General features: G+C 44.7%; 1 protein-coding gene across 1 annotated transcript in view; it reads left to right on the top strand.

The window, feature by feature from the left end:
• The window catches only part of LOC147723151 (uncharacterized), a 110,624-nt gene that overhangs the window by 71,262 nt on the left and 24,886 nt on the right, over positions 1–14,476 (top strand). Inside the window, exons 3-4 of the mRNA XM_086965542.1 lie at positions 5,469–5,969; positions 14,147–14,235. Coding sequence (XP_086821668.1) covers positions 5,469–5,969; positions 14,147–14,235 — 590 coding nt within the window. The remainder of the gene's footprint in view (positions 1–5,468; positions 5,970–14,146; positions 14,236–14,476) is intronic.

Below are 14,476 nucleotides of genomic sequence, written 5' to 3'. Positions count from 1 at the left end.
AATTATTAGCACAATGCCCTCACACTCGTGAGAGGAGGGTGACTGCAGTGCGAATGTTGAGTGATTTGTTGGTGAGAGGTGTATGAGTTGTGTGTAAGTGCAGGGTGAGTGGTCTGAGAAAGTGCGGGGTGAGTGGTGGATGAGTGCAGAATGAGGCGTGCATGCGTATGAGTACAATGTGAGAGGACTGTGAGTGCAGGATGAGAGACTTGTGAGTCTGTAGGGTGAGCAGTGTGTGAATGTGTAGGGTGAGCAGTGTGTGAGTGTGCAGCGTGAGCAGTGGGTGAGTGTGCAGGATGAACAGTGTGTGAGTGTGCAGGGTGAGCACAGCACCCTCACACACACTGCAAACACTGCACCTTCACACACTGCACCTTCACACACTGCACCCTCACACACTGCACCCTCACCCACTGCACCCTCACCCACTGCACCCTCACCCACTGCACCCTCACCCACTGCGCCCTCACACACTGCACCCTCACACACACTGCACCCTCACACACACTGCACCCTCACACACACTGCACCCTCACACACCCTGCACCCTCACACACCCTGCACCCTCACACACCCTGCACCCTCACACACCCTGCACCCTCATACACCCTGCACCCTCACACTCTGTACCCTCACACTCTGCACCCTCACACACTCTGCAATGGAACATACAAACTAAATACTACTCAGTGCCACATAATTACATGCCCCATAATTACACTGCACTCAATGCAACATACACTCCAAATACCACTCAGTGCCACATAGTTATATGCAACATTATTACACTGCACACAATGCAACCTACACTCCAAATACCACTCAGTGCCACATAATTACATGCCACATAATTACACTGCACTCAATGGAACATACACTCCAAATACCACTCAGTGCCACATAATTACACGCCACATTATTACACTGTACTCAATGCAGCATACACTCCAAATTCCACTCAGTGCCACATAACTACACACCACATAATTACACAGTACTCAATGCAACATACGCTCCAAATACCACTCAGTACCACATAATTATATGCTACATAATTACACTGCACTCAATGCAACATACACTCCAAACAATACCACTCAGTGCCACATAATTACACGCCACACAATTACATTCTACTGAATACAACATACACTCCACACAACACCACTCAGTGCCACATAATTATATGCAACATAATTGCACTGCACTCAATGCAACATACACTCCAAATACCACTCAGTGCCACATAATTATACACCACATAATTACACTGCACTCAATGCAACATACACTCCAAATACCACTCTATCTATCGCCCTCCCTCTACTATCGCCCTCACTCTATCTATCTATCGCACTCATTCTTTCTATCTATCGCATCACCACAGCATCACTCAGCATCACTCAGGGGCACCACAACATCACTATGCACTACCACAGCATCACTGAACGCCACAGCATCACTCGCCGCCATCACAACATCACTCAGCAGCATCAATCTGTGCAACCATTCAACAACAACTGGTTCAAATATGTTCTCTCAATGTTTCAAGCTTTATTACAAATGTCACAAAAAGATGTTAATATTTCACTTCTGTTCTTGAATTTTTGTCACAATAAAATACAATGAACATAATCTTCACAAAAGTTATTTACAAAAGCTATTACCATTATAAATTACAATAACTTTTATTTAAGTATTAATTATTTAAAAAATTAAAACCCATTATTATTTGTAATATCAATACATCTAAGTTACGTAAATACAACACATATTGCATTACAAATTCTATAGGTGTCACATTTGCGAAAGCTAACAATTTTGGCATTGTAAATGACAAAGCTATTAATTTCGCTATTTTCAAAACCAACACATAAATAAAAAAAAATCATTTACAATACCAATAGCTCAAACTTTCCTAATGCGAGACCTATTGCATTGCAAATGCTTGTTACCTTTATGTTTAGCTTTTCCCTTCTGTCAGTTTTTTTGTGGATACCATTCTTTCCCTCTCATTACTGATCTTGTGTGTATCATTCAACTCTCTTCCTACGCGATTGTCCAGTGTTTGTCTGCCCTGGTATATCCCAAACAATGTACTCGATTTTCATTCTCAAGGCCATATTGCGTCAACGACTGGGCGCTGTGAGTGTTTGCACCCACTTTCTGATCTAACTTCAGAAGAGGCACCAGACCGTTATGCTGTTCTTCTGTAGTATCCAGCTGTGCAGATGCACATGTATCACCTATGCAATGTAACAGGGGCATTCTCCTATTTGCAATAGGTGTGGCTACATGGAAATCAAGGAAAGATTTTGCCAGTGTTTTATTTCGGAGGCGGAGGAACAGACAACATGCCTTCACGAGAGGAAGGAGAGTTTAACATCCACTTGAGTGCACACCTATGTTATCCTTTCAGGATGCATGAAAGGTACTAAGGGCCACCCAACCGGAAGCTGCAGCCATTGACCCACCAGAGCCACAGAGGTTTCATGGTGTGTGCAAACGGGGAAACACTAAATTCCAGTTCGAACTGCTGCCTAATGTCTCAATCTTTAGCTCCATATAGCACAAGCCCTGAACAGTGCACAACCCTTTCATTTAAAAAAAGGAAAAAAATGAATGGGGCCTGCGCTCCTGTTTGAACTGGGCGTACCCAGTGTAGTGTGTTTACTAGTCCTAATCCTGACACCCCCACCATCCCGCACATGGTTCTGTAATATGGTCCCTGGTGTCCACGCGACAGTTCTTCCTTTCATATCCTCGGTCCTGTGGCAGAGTACTCCCTCTTAGTTTACCAACTATCCAATGAAAAGGGCGGTCTTCTGCCTCACCAGGCGGAGATCGAACCTCTTAATCTATTGCACCCCTGCAAGGCATTCAGTTGTTTTTAACCCATCTCTACCAGTTAACTCCTGTATCTTCAATCATAAGTGGTCTTTGAACTCACTTTTGCAAACAGGATAGCATCTCTTAAAATCTGTGAATGATTTGTTAAAGTCCCTTTTTAAGTTTTGTTTTAGAAATTAAGGTCATTGAGAATTCTTCTTTGAAATGACTTCAATGAAAGCCAGCATTTTCCATTCCCGAAATGGATTTTATTGAAAAATGATTGGTTGGAAGAAAATTGAAAAACTGCATTGATTTTCAGTGAAACTTCTCCAGAAGGCAATTATGATTTTGCATATCTTGCTAAAAGGTTTTACTAGAAATGCCTTGAAACCGAACCTTGGGCATAGCCCAGATACTAACTCTACTCTAAACCAACCAACCAACCAAACAAACCTCATACCTAGCAATTCGACTGATCTAGCCTTAATCCTAATCAATATTATGAGCATGGCTGTGCGTTTGAACCTCTGCCTGGTCCTAGCCTTACCTTGACCCAAAACCAACAGGCTACAACTAAGCCCCTTGCACTGATCTTGAATTTTTGACCCTTCACTTTTTTCTTAATAGGTAAGTATTTCTTTGAAATGTGTCCTTTTTTATAATTACAAGAACTTTTATTACATTTACAGAAGGAAACGCAACCCTATAAAGTCACATATAAGAAGTAAGCAGCATTAATATAGTATAATCTAAACATAACCTGCAAACAAAATGGAGAAGAGCAGTATTACTATAGTGCCGGGTGCCAAGCATCATTGTGTTTGGCACCAAACATCACATTAACCCATTAATTTTCATGAAGCAAGAGTACAGCTCCAAAACATAGTCCTCCAATATTCGATTGACCATTCTGTAGAGAAAGAGATATAGGTATTCCAGTTCACTCCTAATATAAGACAAAAAATTAGGTTATAGTATTACTGTGAAGATAAAGATATTCAATGTGTTGGTATACACTCGATGGAGGACGACTATATTGCCAGTACTAAGATCAACTGTGAATTTTGGTTAACAATGATTAGTTTTCTTGCAGCTTCAAAAAAAAAAGTAAGCAGAGCTATAATCAAGGATATGAGTCTGTCTTGGCCCAAGTTAGACCTCAGATTTTACTTAGTGGAGGTAGGATTGAAATTACAAAAATAATGGTACGTTCTATAGTGAATTCCTTGACAAGCATGCTCCCAGACAGTGTCAGGAGATTTCCTTAGCAGTCTAAACTGGGCTAAGTTAACATTGCTATGGCAAGGCAAGGTTAAATCTTTTAGTATTTACCACCAGAGTAAATGTAGGGAAGGGTATTGAACACTTATGTGGAGGGGGGGGGTCTGAGAATGAGACGGCTGGCCAAACACACAGGTGCAGGAGTGCACATAGCACTCCTCCTCCCGCGCTCCACTCTTCCCTGCACCAGCTGGCTCAGAGCCTTCAAATGAAAAATAAAACTATGCTACAACATAGTTGTATTTATTAATCCTGTCTCTGAGCCAGGCAGTGGGGCGATGGTCCTCGACCATTGTGGGGAAGTCGCCTCTGCCAGTGACCTCCCCCCCCCACCCAAAGAAGCCTTGATGGCTTGCCCGATGCTCCCCAACACTCGGGTACAGAAGGGGTGGTCCGTAGTAGGATGGTCCCTGGACATCGGGAGTAAAAGGTCTTGGCCAAAACCGGCTGGGTGTAGTAACCTCATGCTTGCCCCGTGGCCCTATGAAAGGGGTGCTGACATTTGGCCCCTTGTCTGGCTCCACCCCCCCCCCCCTCTTGTACAGAATTACCCCAGTCTTGGGACAAACATTCATATAGTCACGAAAATTACTAGGCACCTTGTAGACTTCAACTTAGCATTCTACTTACTGATCCATGTTAGAAACGTGTTTTCTGAGGAACAAAAGTGATAAAATCTTAGGATACTCATTTCTTGTTACTGTGCTATGAGGACACTTCCATATTCGCATTTGCTAAACATAATGTTGCTGTATAATTTAATTAATTTTAAATCAAGTGCTATAGGGAAACTATTAAAGATAGTATCTTGTCTCCGGATTGTTGCATTTATTATTTCCCTTTTTCATTTCACTGTATGATTGGTCTGAGATATGCCTTGAATTTTTTTCTTGAATACTGTGACCATGTGTTCTGCAAACTAAGCTGCCAGTTTACATTACCCACACACTACTCTACACTGTAATTAATACTTGAGCTTTCACTTATGTTTGCAGAGTGATAATCCGGTCCTTCTGAAGAATGCTTTTCAATCCATTAACAATTGCAGTCTTAAACCCTGATGTCACAAGGAACCTGCCTGGGTAGACAGGCCCCCTTGCGTGGCGTTTAAATTATGTTCTTTGTAGTCACATGAATAATACTGTTCCTGGGTGATCACCATGCCACCTAGGTTTATGATTAACACTTTTCTAACTATAAAATAAGACCGATGTTGGTGACACAGGTGACCAGGGAGTGAATGCTTCTAACGAGGATTATTACCTTTGTTCCATTTATGCCTACCAGAAAATTTTGAGAAAGCTAATCCGTATCACTTGGCCTGCTTTTTAAGTTGTTTTATTTTTGTTTTCCAGCTATCCGATGCAGTGCCTGGAGGAAAAGTACCTACTGTGCAAGGAACCAACCCACAGCAACCTCCTAACTCGTCTCCAAATCCTTGGGGGCAGTACCCAGGGGCACCTGGAGCATACCCAGGGGCACCTGGAGCATACCCAGGGGCACCTGGAGGTTGGCAGCCATACCCAGGGGCACCTGGAGCTGGGCAGCCATACCCAGGGGCACCTGGAGCATACCCAGGGGCACCTGGAGCCGGGCAGCCATACCCAGGGGCACCTGGAGCCGGGCAGCCATACCCAGGGGCACCTGGAGCCGGGCAGCCATTCCCAGGGGCACCTGGTGATGGAAGCCAATTCCCTGGAGCGCCTGGTGGCGGGATGGCATTTCCTCTATTTCCTGGTGCAGGACAGTCTTTCCCGGGATTTTCTGGTCCTACACCAGCACCAACTGGACCAAGTGCCCCTCAACCAGGTGTTCCAGGTGGGCCTGCGCCACAGTCTGGGCCTGCAGCACCACTGGTAAGTGAAGAATATGAAGTTCCATTAAAACTGCACATTTGTGATATTGACCGGATTGTGTTTTTTTTTGTTTGTTTTTTGTGCTTGTTTTAACCAACTCATGATGATTTTAAAAAAAACATGATCATGAATTGGAAAACGTTGGGGTACATGGAATTAGCAATTGTCAGGCTTCTTTCTCACTCACTGTCTTCCACATTCTAAATTAGCAGGGGGCATGGCATAATTTTCAGGCAAAGCCACTATGCCTCGCTATTTTATAACAGAAGGGGCTCGTTGATTGGGGAGTTTGTCGTTGTAACTATGGGTTAGTGGGGTAAATGTGAGAAGGTGTCAACGGATGGATCAATGAGTGAGTGCGTGAATGAATGAGTAACAGAGTGCAGGAATAGTTAATGAGTGAGTGAAATGATGGATAAATGAATGGGTGAGTCATGAATGGTGGAATAAGTGACTGCATGGCTTACTGTGTTAACGGTTGTGTGAGAGCGTTAAAGGAGGCAGGCAGCTTACATCAATTTTACTGACTGAGACCTCAAACCGCAGTTTGGATCATTTTATATGAATACGCACTACCAATTTATGCCAATGCAAGCAGCACTTTGGAGAGGGACTCCATCTTGCCAAGAATTCCCCCACTATGTAAAACGTTCTAGAGACCTGTAGCAGTCTAGTTCTTTCAGCATGTAGGCTGTGCGAGTGTAGAACTCCACTCCCTGCATTTAGCAGGCACAGTTTGGACGGTTGCCCAGTTCCAGGCAGGAGTACGGAATGGAGAGGCGCTGCAGGAGTTGGAGGATGGTGGCCTACCAGATACCGTTGCTAACAAGCACTAGTACACATAAATGGTCTCCTTACACATTAATAGTGCAAAACAACTTATAACACATAATGAATGTGTAATATTGAAGATTTAATGTTCATTTTAGTTGCTCCAGGCCAACATGTGTTTTGTCGCTATGGGTTTGTGGCCCGCGACTTCCTTAGGGCTATATCACGTTTGTAGACTATGTTCTGCCTTCCTGCCGGTTATACTTTCATCCCGGCCGTTTTTTGGGCTGGGAAGATTTTTCCCCAAAATATTCAGTTTCTTCTAGATATTATTTATCTGACCCACACGTTTCTTCAGTGTGGTGTCAGTAGTTCTATTGGATACGAAGCTGTGACTAGCAGCTGGTAAAAAGCGCTTATTCGCGCGCTGACTTCATATGGTCTGTCCGTGGCTCCTTGTACGATCGTAGTGGGTATACGAGCTACCGTTGCCTTGTACTAGTGCGGAGCACAAAATGCATTATGAAGCTGGTGCCTGCAGAAAGCACTTAGCGTGAGTGATGGAAGACCAACCCCAAATCTGTGCTCTATAAAAAAAACTTTGGAGCTCCTTCACCCCTACCCCTTTCTTTCAAAACTGGCCACTGCTCCACTGGTTGCAGGGGACAGGCAACGGGGACAGGCAACGGACAAACTTTGGTGGGTACTTCACTATAATAAAGTTGATGCACTGGAGGGTGCAGAAGCACTAGAAACTACTGTACCATGTGGTGAGCAGAGGTGGCACTGCAACCTCTCCACACCAAGAGGACAGTGAGACGCTCCGCTGACGTTTTCCGCAATGTGCAAGTAGTTGTTTGCAGCTTAGCTGCTCCGCATCATCCCTTGTATTGGAGGGGAGCTTCAACTTTACTGCCTATACTTGGCGTTCGAGTCTACTTCTTTCCCAAGCTGCAATGCCAAAGATGTACAACATAGGCATGTTTTTGTTATAATTGTAACCTGGTTCAAGCAAAGAATAAACTGATGACGTTTCAGTGCGTCTCATCAGAAAAAAAATATTCTGCTTTGTTTCACTGATGCTACTGGTGGCAGGAAGTGTGGTGTTGAGAAGGCAATTCTGCACGGGCAAGAGTCCGGGTGTAAATGGACAGCTGGGGGGAGAGACCAGGTGACGTTTATGAGTTGGACGAACTGTGCTCATGGTTTTTTGGATGGGGACTAGTAGACCCCATTTGACTAACTACAACACAGCTGCCTACTGGAATCTGTGCCCCCCCCCCCCTCCCGAAAGGGCCTCAAGGATGTTTGGGTAGTTGAAGAGTTCTGAACTTAACTGACACTTAGGTCGGCCAGTTGTGTGTCCAGCAGTACTGAGCGGACCAGGTCCAATTTACCCAGATGTTTATCAATAGAGTTTAATTGATCTAAATTGGGGTGCAGTTTCACCTCTACCAGATGGCTGATCTTCTCACAAAGCGATCCTGTGAGAGCACTCTCTGTGGGACCCTCAGCCAGTCTCCTGTTGGCAGGATCTACTTGTGAAGTGGAGTCTGACTCGAGTGTCTTCTGCTTCTGCTCTTGCTTTTTACACTTTACGGTCGACCAATGCCAGGAGTCCCCAGAGCAGCCTCTGAGCTAATCTTCTCCTCCTGGTGCAGCTCCATCACATTTCCTGGGACAGTATCTGCTGAAGAAACAGCATGCCACACCTCGAACGTTAACACACTCTGCAGGGTGAGACCCGCAAGTGCCCCTAGACCGCGTGCAGAGACCAATAACTGCTCTCGGACAGTATAGATTTAAATAACCCCCACGACACGTGCTGAAAAGCGGTTGATGGTAGTATGTCCATTTGTCTGGGGTTGGACTTGGCCGTTCTTCCGTTTCCCTAATTTTTATTCCAGAACACCATTCTTAACTTTGCAGACTAGATTGACTACGGGAACTGACAGAATCCAGCACAAATCCAAGGATGGGACAGCTTAAGGGCCAGCCACGGTAAACGAAGACCAATCAAGTAACCGTACTTTAGAGCTAACCAGTCGAGGCAGAATGAAACCCAGCAAACTCTCAACAAATGTTTAGCCCACGAGAGAGCAACACAAACTTAGCAATTACAATCAAAGTATCAGATTCATCTTTTAACTTGCGGAATCCGGTGTATTAACATATGTTGGTCAATGAAAGTCTTCTTTCTTGGCATACAGTTGCAATGTCTGAGGAGGGTGGCTAGGGTAAATGATCATGGGATTTTTATTTCTGTGCATGAAGGCATCTGTTTTTCATTGTCTTTGTTTTTTAGAACTTGAATTGTTTGTGCATGCAATAAAAGTTTTTTTAAATCTTCAAGAATCCACCAAACTATTTGTAATTGACTTCCCACTTGTAATTTAGATGTCGTTTACACTTGATCATATTTATTTCTAGCCGTTTAGCGTTGTTCTGTCTGCCGAAGCAGCGATTTGTATATGCCAGTGCTTAATTTGAAAACAAAGAGAAAAAGGGCAGGGGCCCAATGTGTTCCACTGCAGAATGCCCGAGATGCCAAATACCAAGGCTCCCTAGTCTTAATTCCACCACTCTGCCTCTTAATCTCCCTCTGGGTTCTTTTTCCTCTCTTCTTTGTCTGTTTGTCGCGATCTTTCTCATCTCCCCTTTTCTCCCTTTGCTGCCTTTCTGTCTTTCTCTGGATTAACCTCTGATGAAAAAGAAGCCCTGGTTCCAAAAAGAAGTGCCAGTGCCCACCATCTGCAACCACCTACACAAATTAATCACTGGTATTTTTGCAACTTTTACAGCTAATGTTCTATAATAGTCAGCAAACAAGTGATCACAATTGTTCTGTGATTTTAAGAAGTAGGGTACCTTGAGTTCATGGTTGATATGCGTGACAGCAAATGTCTAAATTACTTACCGGTAAGTGCATTACTCTGCGCCCTGTTTCATCTCTTAGAGCCATTATATTTGAGGCCATCCTGCCGCCACATATGCCAATCCCACGTAGAGGTTGACTCTGGCAATGAGGGCCGGAGCGGTCACCAATACAACTGTCAGGAAACACCCTGCCTAAAGGACACTTAGAATACAACGCTCCCAACTCCTTTAATCTCCTGGCTGCAGTAATCCACACCATAAAGACTGCCTTAAGTGTGAAGTACTGCAACTCTACCTCCTCTTAAACTTCAAAGGGAGATGACCTCCAAGCTTCCAAGACCACTGTTAAATCCCAGGGATGAGCTGGCCTAACTGACCTTGGACAGGAACTGGACAGACCCTTTAAGAGACGTGACACCAAACCGTCCTCATCCAGCAAACTCCCAGAAGTAGGCACTAACCCCTTCACTGCACACCCTTGGAAAAATAACCCCCAATGCCGATTATAGGAACACTGAATCGACCATTTCCTAGAAGCCTGCAATATAGCCAACAAAGCATCCACAACACCCTGACTCTCAATCCCCTCCTTTCAACTTCCAGACCGTCGAATGGAGCATCCATGGAGACTCCACCCTCAAAATTTGGGAAGTCCAGAGAAGACTAAACCAGTAGCATAGGCCATTTCGCAGCTCTCTGCATCCCCAGCAAAAGAGGAAACCAGTTGGCTTGTGGCCACCAGGGAGCCACCAGAAATACCCTGCCTCTCAACTTCTAAACCCTCCCCAGAAAGGGCCCGATGAGATGAAACGGAGGAAAAGCATATGTAAGGCCATCTGGCTACTGAAATGACGGCGTCTGTGGTCCAAGCCTGCACATCCCTCCCTCTGGTACAGAACCTCTGAAATTTGACTTTGCTTCATGAGACAAATAGATCCCCCACTGAAAGACTCAACCTCTGAGTTGGGTGGAGAAAAAAACTCCTAGATCTAAGGAAAATTCCTGAGAGTCGGAAATATCACTATTGAGCAAATTGGCTGACACATTCGATGATCTCTAAATGTAAAGTGCCCCTTGGGCTCTGAGGGCACACTCACCCCAGGAAAACATCTTGTGAGAAATCTTGCTTAGACTGCTGGAGCAAGCCCCCCCACTCCCCCCCCCTCCTTGCCTGTTCATATAGACCTTGGCAGTGACATTGCCTGTCCTCACTAGAACCGCTCTGCCCCTGCAGCTGGGAGATGAACACAAGAAGGGCCCTTCTTACAGATTTGAACTCCTTCCAATTTGAGGAATGGCATGCCTTGGTGCGGGTCCAACATCCTTGCACCTGCAAGCCATTTCTTCAAGTCTTTCAACCTGACAAACTAGCACCTGTGGTAAGGATCCCATGTTACGGAGGATTTAGCATCATCCCGTGCAATAGATTGTCTGAGTTAAGCCACCATGCCAGATCCCGTTTCACCTATCGGCAGCGAGGAATAGAACTTTTCAAATCCTATGATCCTGGATCCCAATTGAGAAGTACCCATGCGACTAATCTGTGGAGATAGAACCAAACCCATGGAAATCAGAAGATCGTCAATGCCATGCCTCCCTGGACCCCGAGACCAGAATCCATCTTTGGGCAGTCATGTTCTAACATAATCCTGATGTGTCCCTGAAGCTTGGACATTCTCCCTGCTGGAATACACACCTGATCCAGCAGAGTTAGGAACTGTGACCCAAAGAAGACCAGGTTTTGTTACGGACTTCAAGACTTTCCCCAATTGATATGGAAACCCATGAGAAAGCACATCCAGCAGTCTGTCTGTATGGGGCCGTACCTCTGCTGATGGGGGCCGGCACCAACCAGTTTTCTAGAGCAGGGTATGCACAAATTCCATTGGAATGCAGAAGTGCCACCAATGGAGCCAGGACTTTGGTGAACCCCCTCAGAAATGATTTGAGCTTATAAGGGAGAACTTGAAACTTATAGTGGTCGCACTCCAGAGCAGACTGCAAATGTTTTTGATGGTTTTGACTGAGACAGGGAGATGCACTTCTTCTAAACCCGTGGACACCAGCCAATCTCCGGAACTTATTGGAGGAATAATTGACTGCCGAGTCACCATCCGAAAGTGAATGGCCTGGTTCGAAACATTGACCATTTTAAATCCAGCATCAGACTGTAATCTCCCGGCATCTTCTGGACTAAACATAGAATTGAATAAACACCCTTTTCTCTTTCTTCTGGAGGGACCTGAATGATTGCCTTTTTCTTGAACAACAGTGCTTCCCGTTGTAGCAGTGTCTGGTGTTTCTGGCCGCGTGCTGGCAGGTCGTACACCTTGAGGTCGATGCATGGAGGAATCCTCCAGAACTCCACTGCATGTCCATTGCTGACCACGTGGAGTACCTATGTGTCCATGGCATCCTTTCCCATGCCTCGACCAAGTGACGCAGCCCCCGTCCAACTTGAAAATCTTCTATTGTCCAGTAATTGTCGAGCGCTTCTGCACTGGCCCCTTTTTAAAATCTTTCTTTGGTGCAGATTGTCTTGGCTGTTAGTTATGCCTATAGGTAGAAAATGCCTTAAACTCCTTACGGGGAGATAACTGGGAACTCTTGTCTCAAAACCACTTATAGTCCTATCTACCCTTATAAGGAAGGGTATGTTTTCGGTCCTTAAATGCTTTCAAAGTCATGTCATCGAGCTGGTCGCCAAATAACATTTTACCCTGAAAAACAATCATCACCAAAGCTGACTTCCACCACCTCCGCCTTCCAGTTCCTCATCCATAGGTGACACCTGGCTGCCACCAAGGCCCTTTAAGACATTGCAGTAGCTTTCACTGTATCCAAAGAGATATCGACCAATAAGCGGGCTTGATGCTCCATGCCAGATAACAGCAGCAAACACTCATATCCCTCCTAGATTGCTACTGCAAGCTGATCAATCTCTTGAAAAACAGGCTGTGCCGTATATGCCGCACGCAAACTAGCCTTCAATGCTAGATTTTCTGCCACAAAAGTTTTCTTCAATCCTACATCCGGCTGATAAAGACTGATCAGTAGGTGCACAATCTTTAGAGTTAATGGAAGTCTTGTTGATTAGGGTAGCCAAAATAGCATTCACTTGAACATTATGGGGACGCAGCTCATCCGCATCCAGTTTGTCGAGTTTTTGCAAAAACCGTGGAACTGACACCTATCCACTTATTTCCAATCAAACATCACCATGTCTTTGATTGCACAATTAAAGGGTATCACCATGGCACTAGGTTTAGATTACTGTGAAAATAAAGCCTCCTCCATATCCAGATGGAAATGAGGAAACCCCAAATTCTGACTCACACTAGATCAGGTATCCCACATCTTGTCTCTCCTCGGCTATTTCCCTGAAGAAGTAAGATGATCAGAGTCTGAAGATTAATCATTTGATGAATGAGTGCGAGAAGACTACCCCCTTCCCCCACCCCCCCACCTTCTTCGAACTTGCAGAGGCCAAAGCCTTCGAAACTGTAGATTTCAATCATATTTTGCACTTTCATCAGACTTAGATAATAAAAGAGCCAAAGGCTCTGCCGAAGTCCTGCTTCCAGATGCTACCTTATCCAGAATTTGGACATCAACCAAGGAGGACCAGGAATAAATAACCAGCTGAGCTTCCTCTTTGCAGCATGTTTTTCCGATCTTGTCTCCATCAACAATATTGAAACAAGCCTGCATCCCACGTCTCCTTTAAGTACCTTGTGTTCCTCCGATGCCCACATCAAACACAATACCACCAATGGAGGCCACCCTTATGTCCTCCAATCTTTGTTAAACGCATATTTAGTGACTAAAAATATGACTATTGTCCCACCTAGGGCCTTACCGCCTTAATTGGGACGCTCCGCTAACCTAGAAACGTTGCCCAAGCTGCCAAGAGACTGCTCGACTCTAGAGTCTGTTGCCCCCGAGTAAACACTCCAGCAGCGTGGCGTATTGTATACGCTCCCCCAAGGCACTGTTCTAAAGTGCTCATGTAATGTCCTCCACTTGCCGCCTGATTCCTAAGGGAGGTTACAAAAATACATAATTGCCATTGACTTGCAGCAGCATGGCTCCAATGGACGTATGCAGACAACAAATTAACTCCTTATCCAAATGGTGGCCAGCGAGGGCCCGCCATTGCCGACAATGACTGGTAAGGAGACAAAAAAAGAACCGGAGGTGTGGCGGGGGGGGGGGGCTTTTAATTGGTTAAGACTACATGGGATTGGTGTCTGGGGAAGCAGGAGGTCCTCCAATGCAATGGCTGCAAGCGAGGGAAGGACGAGGAGGTAATAGTAGATTCTTTCCAAAGTCCTTTGTTGGCTTTGCGAATGTGTACTCGGAGGTTACCATTACTTGTCGAATCCCCCTTTATCTAGAGTATTTTATGCATCTTAAATGTGGTTCTTCTGCTTATAACTGTGATAGGCATTTTGTTATAAATTAAAAGCATTTCTCCATCTAGCCTTTAAATACTAACTTAAAATATCTCGTTCTTCTCTTGTTTACAGAAAATACCATTCGACTTGCCACTGCCATCAGGAATAATGCCACGTTTGTTAATTACTTGTAATGGTGCAGTTAATAAGAACACTCGCAGGTACAGTAAATTGCCCAGGCATTGTTGTATGAATATTTTTTTTTTAAATGTTAATTGTATCATACTACAACTAGTAGACCATTTTGTCTTGACAATCCTCTTTCTCCTAAAAACCTTATTTTTCTTAATGATTGGCACTGGTCCTTGTTCCCATGTCCCCTACATTATTGGCAGATGACTTCAAAATAGTCATCATAGAGCTAGTGTTGTAATGATTGCTAAATCAGTAATTCATGGTTTT

The sequence above is a fragment of the Lissotriton vulgaris genome, chromosome 4_1 (assembly GCF_964263255.1).
Source record: "Lissotriton vulgaris chromosome 4_1, aLisVul1.2, whole genome shotgun sequence".
Lineage (NCBI taxonomy): Eukaryota > Metazoa > Chordata > Amphibia > Caudata > Salamandridae > Lissotriton > Lissotriton vulgaris.
The sequence above is the reverse complement of the archived record's forward strand: the minus strand, read 5'-3'. Positions and strand labels throughout refer to the sequence as shown.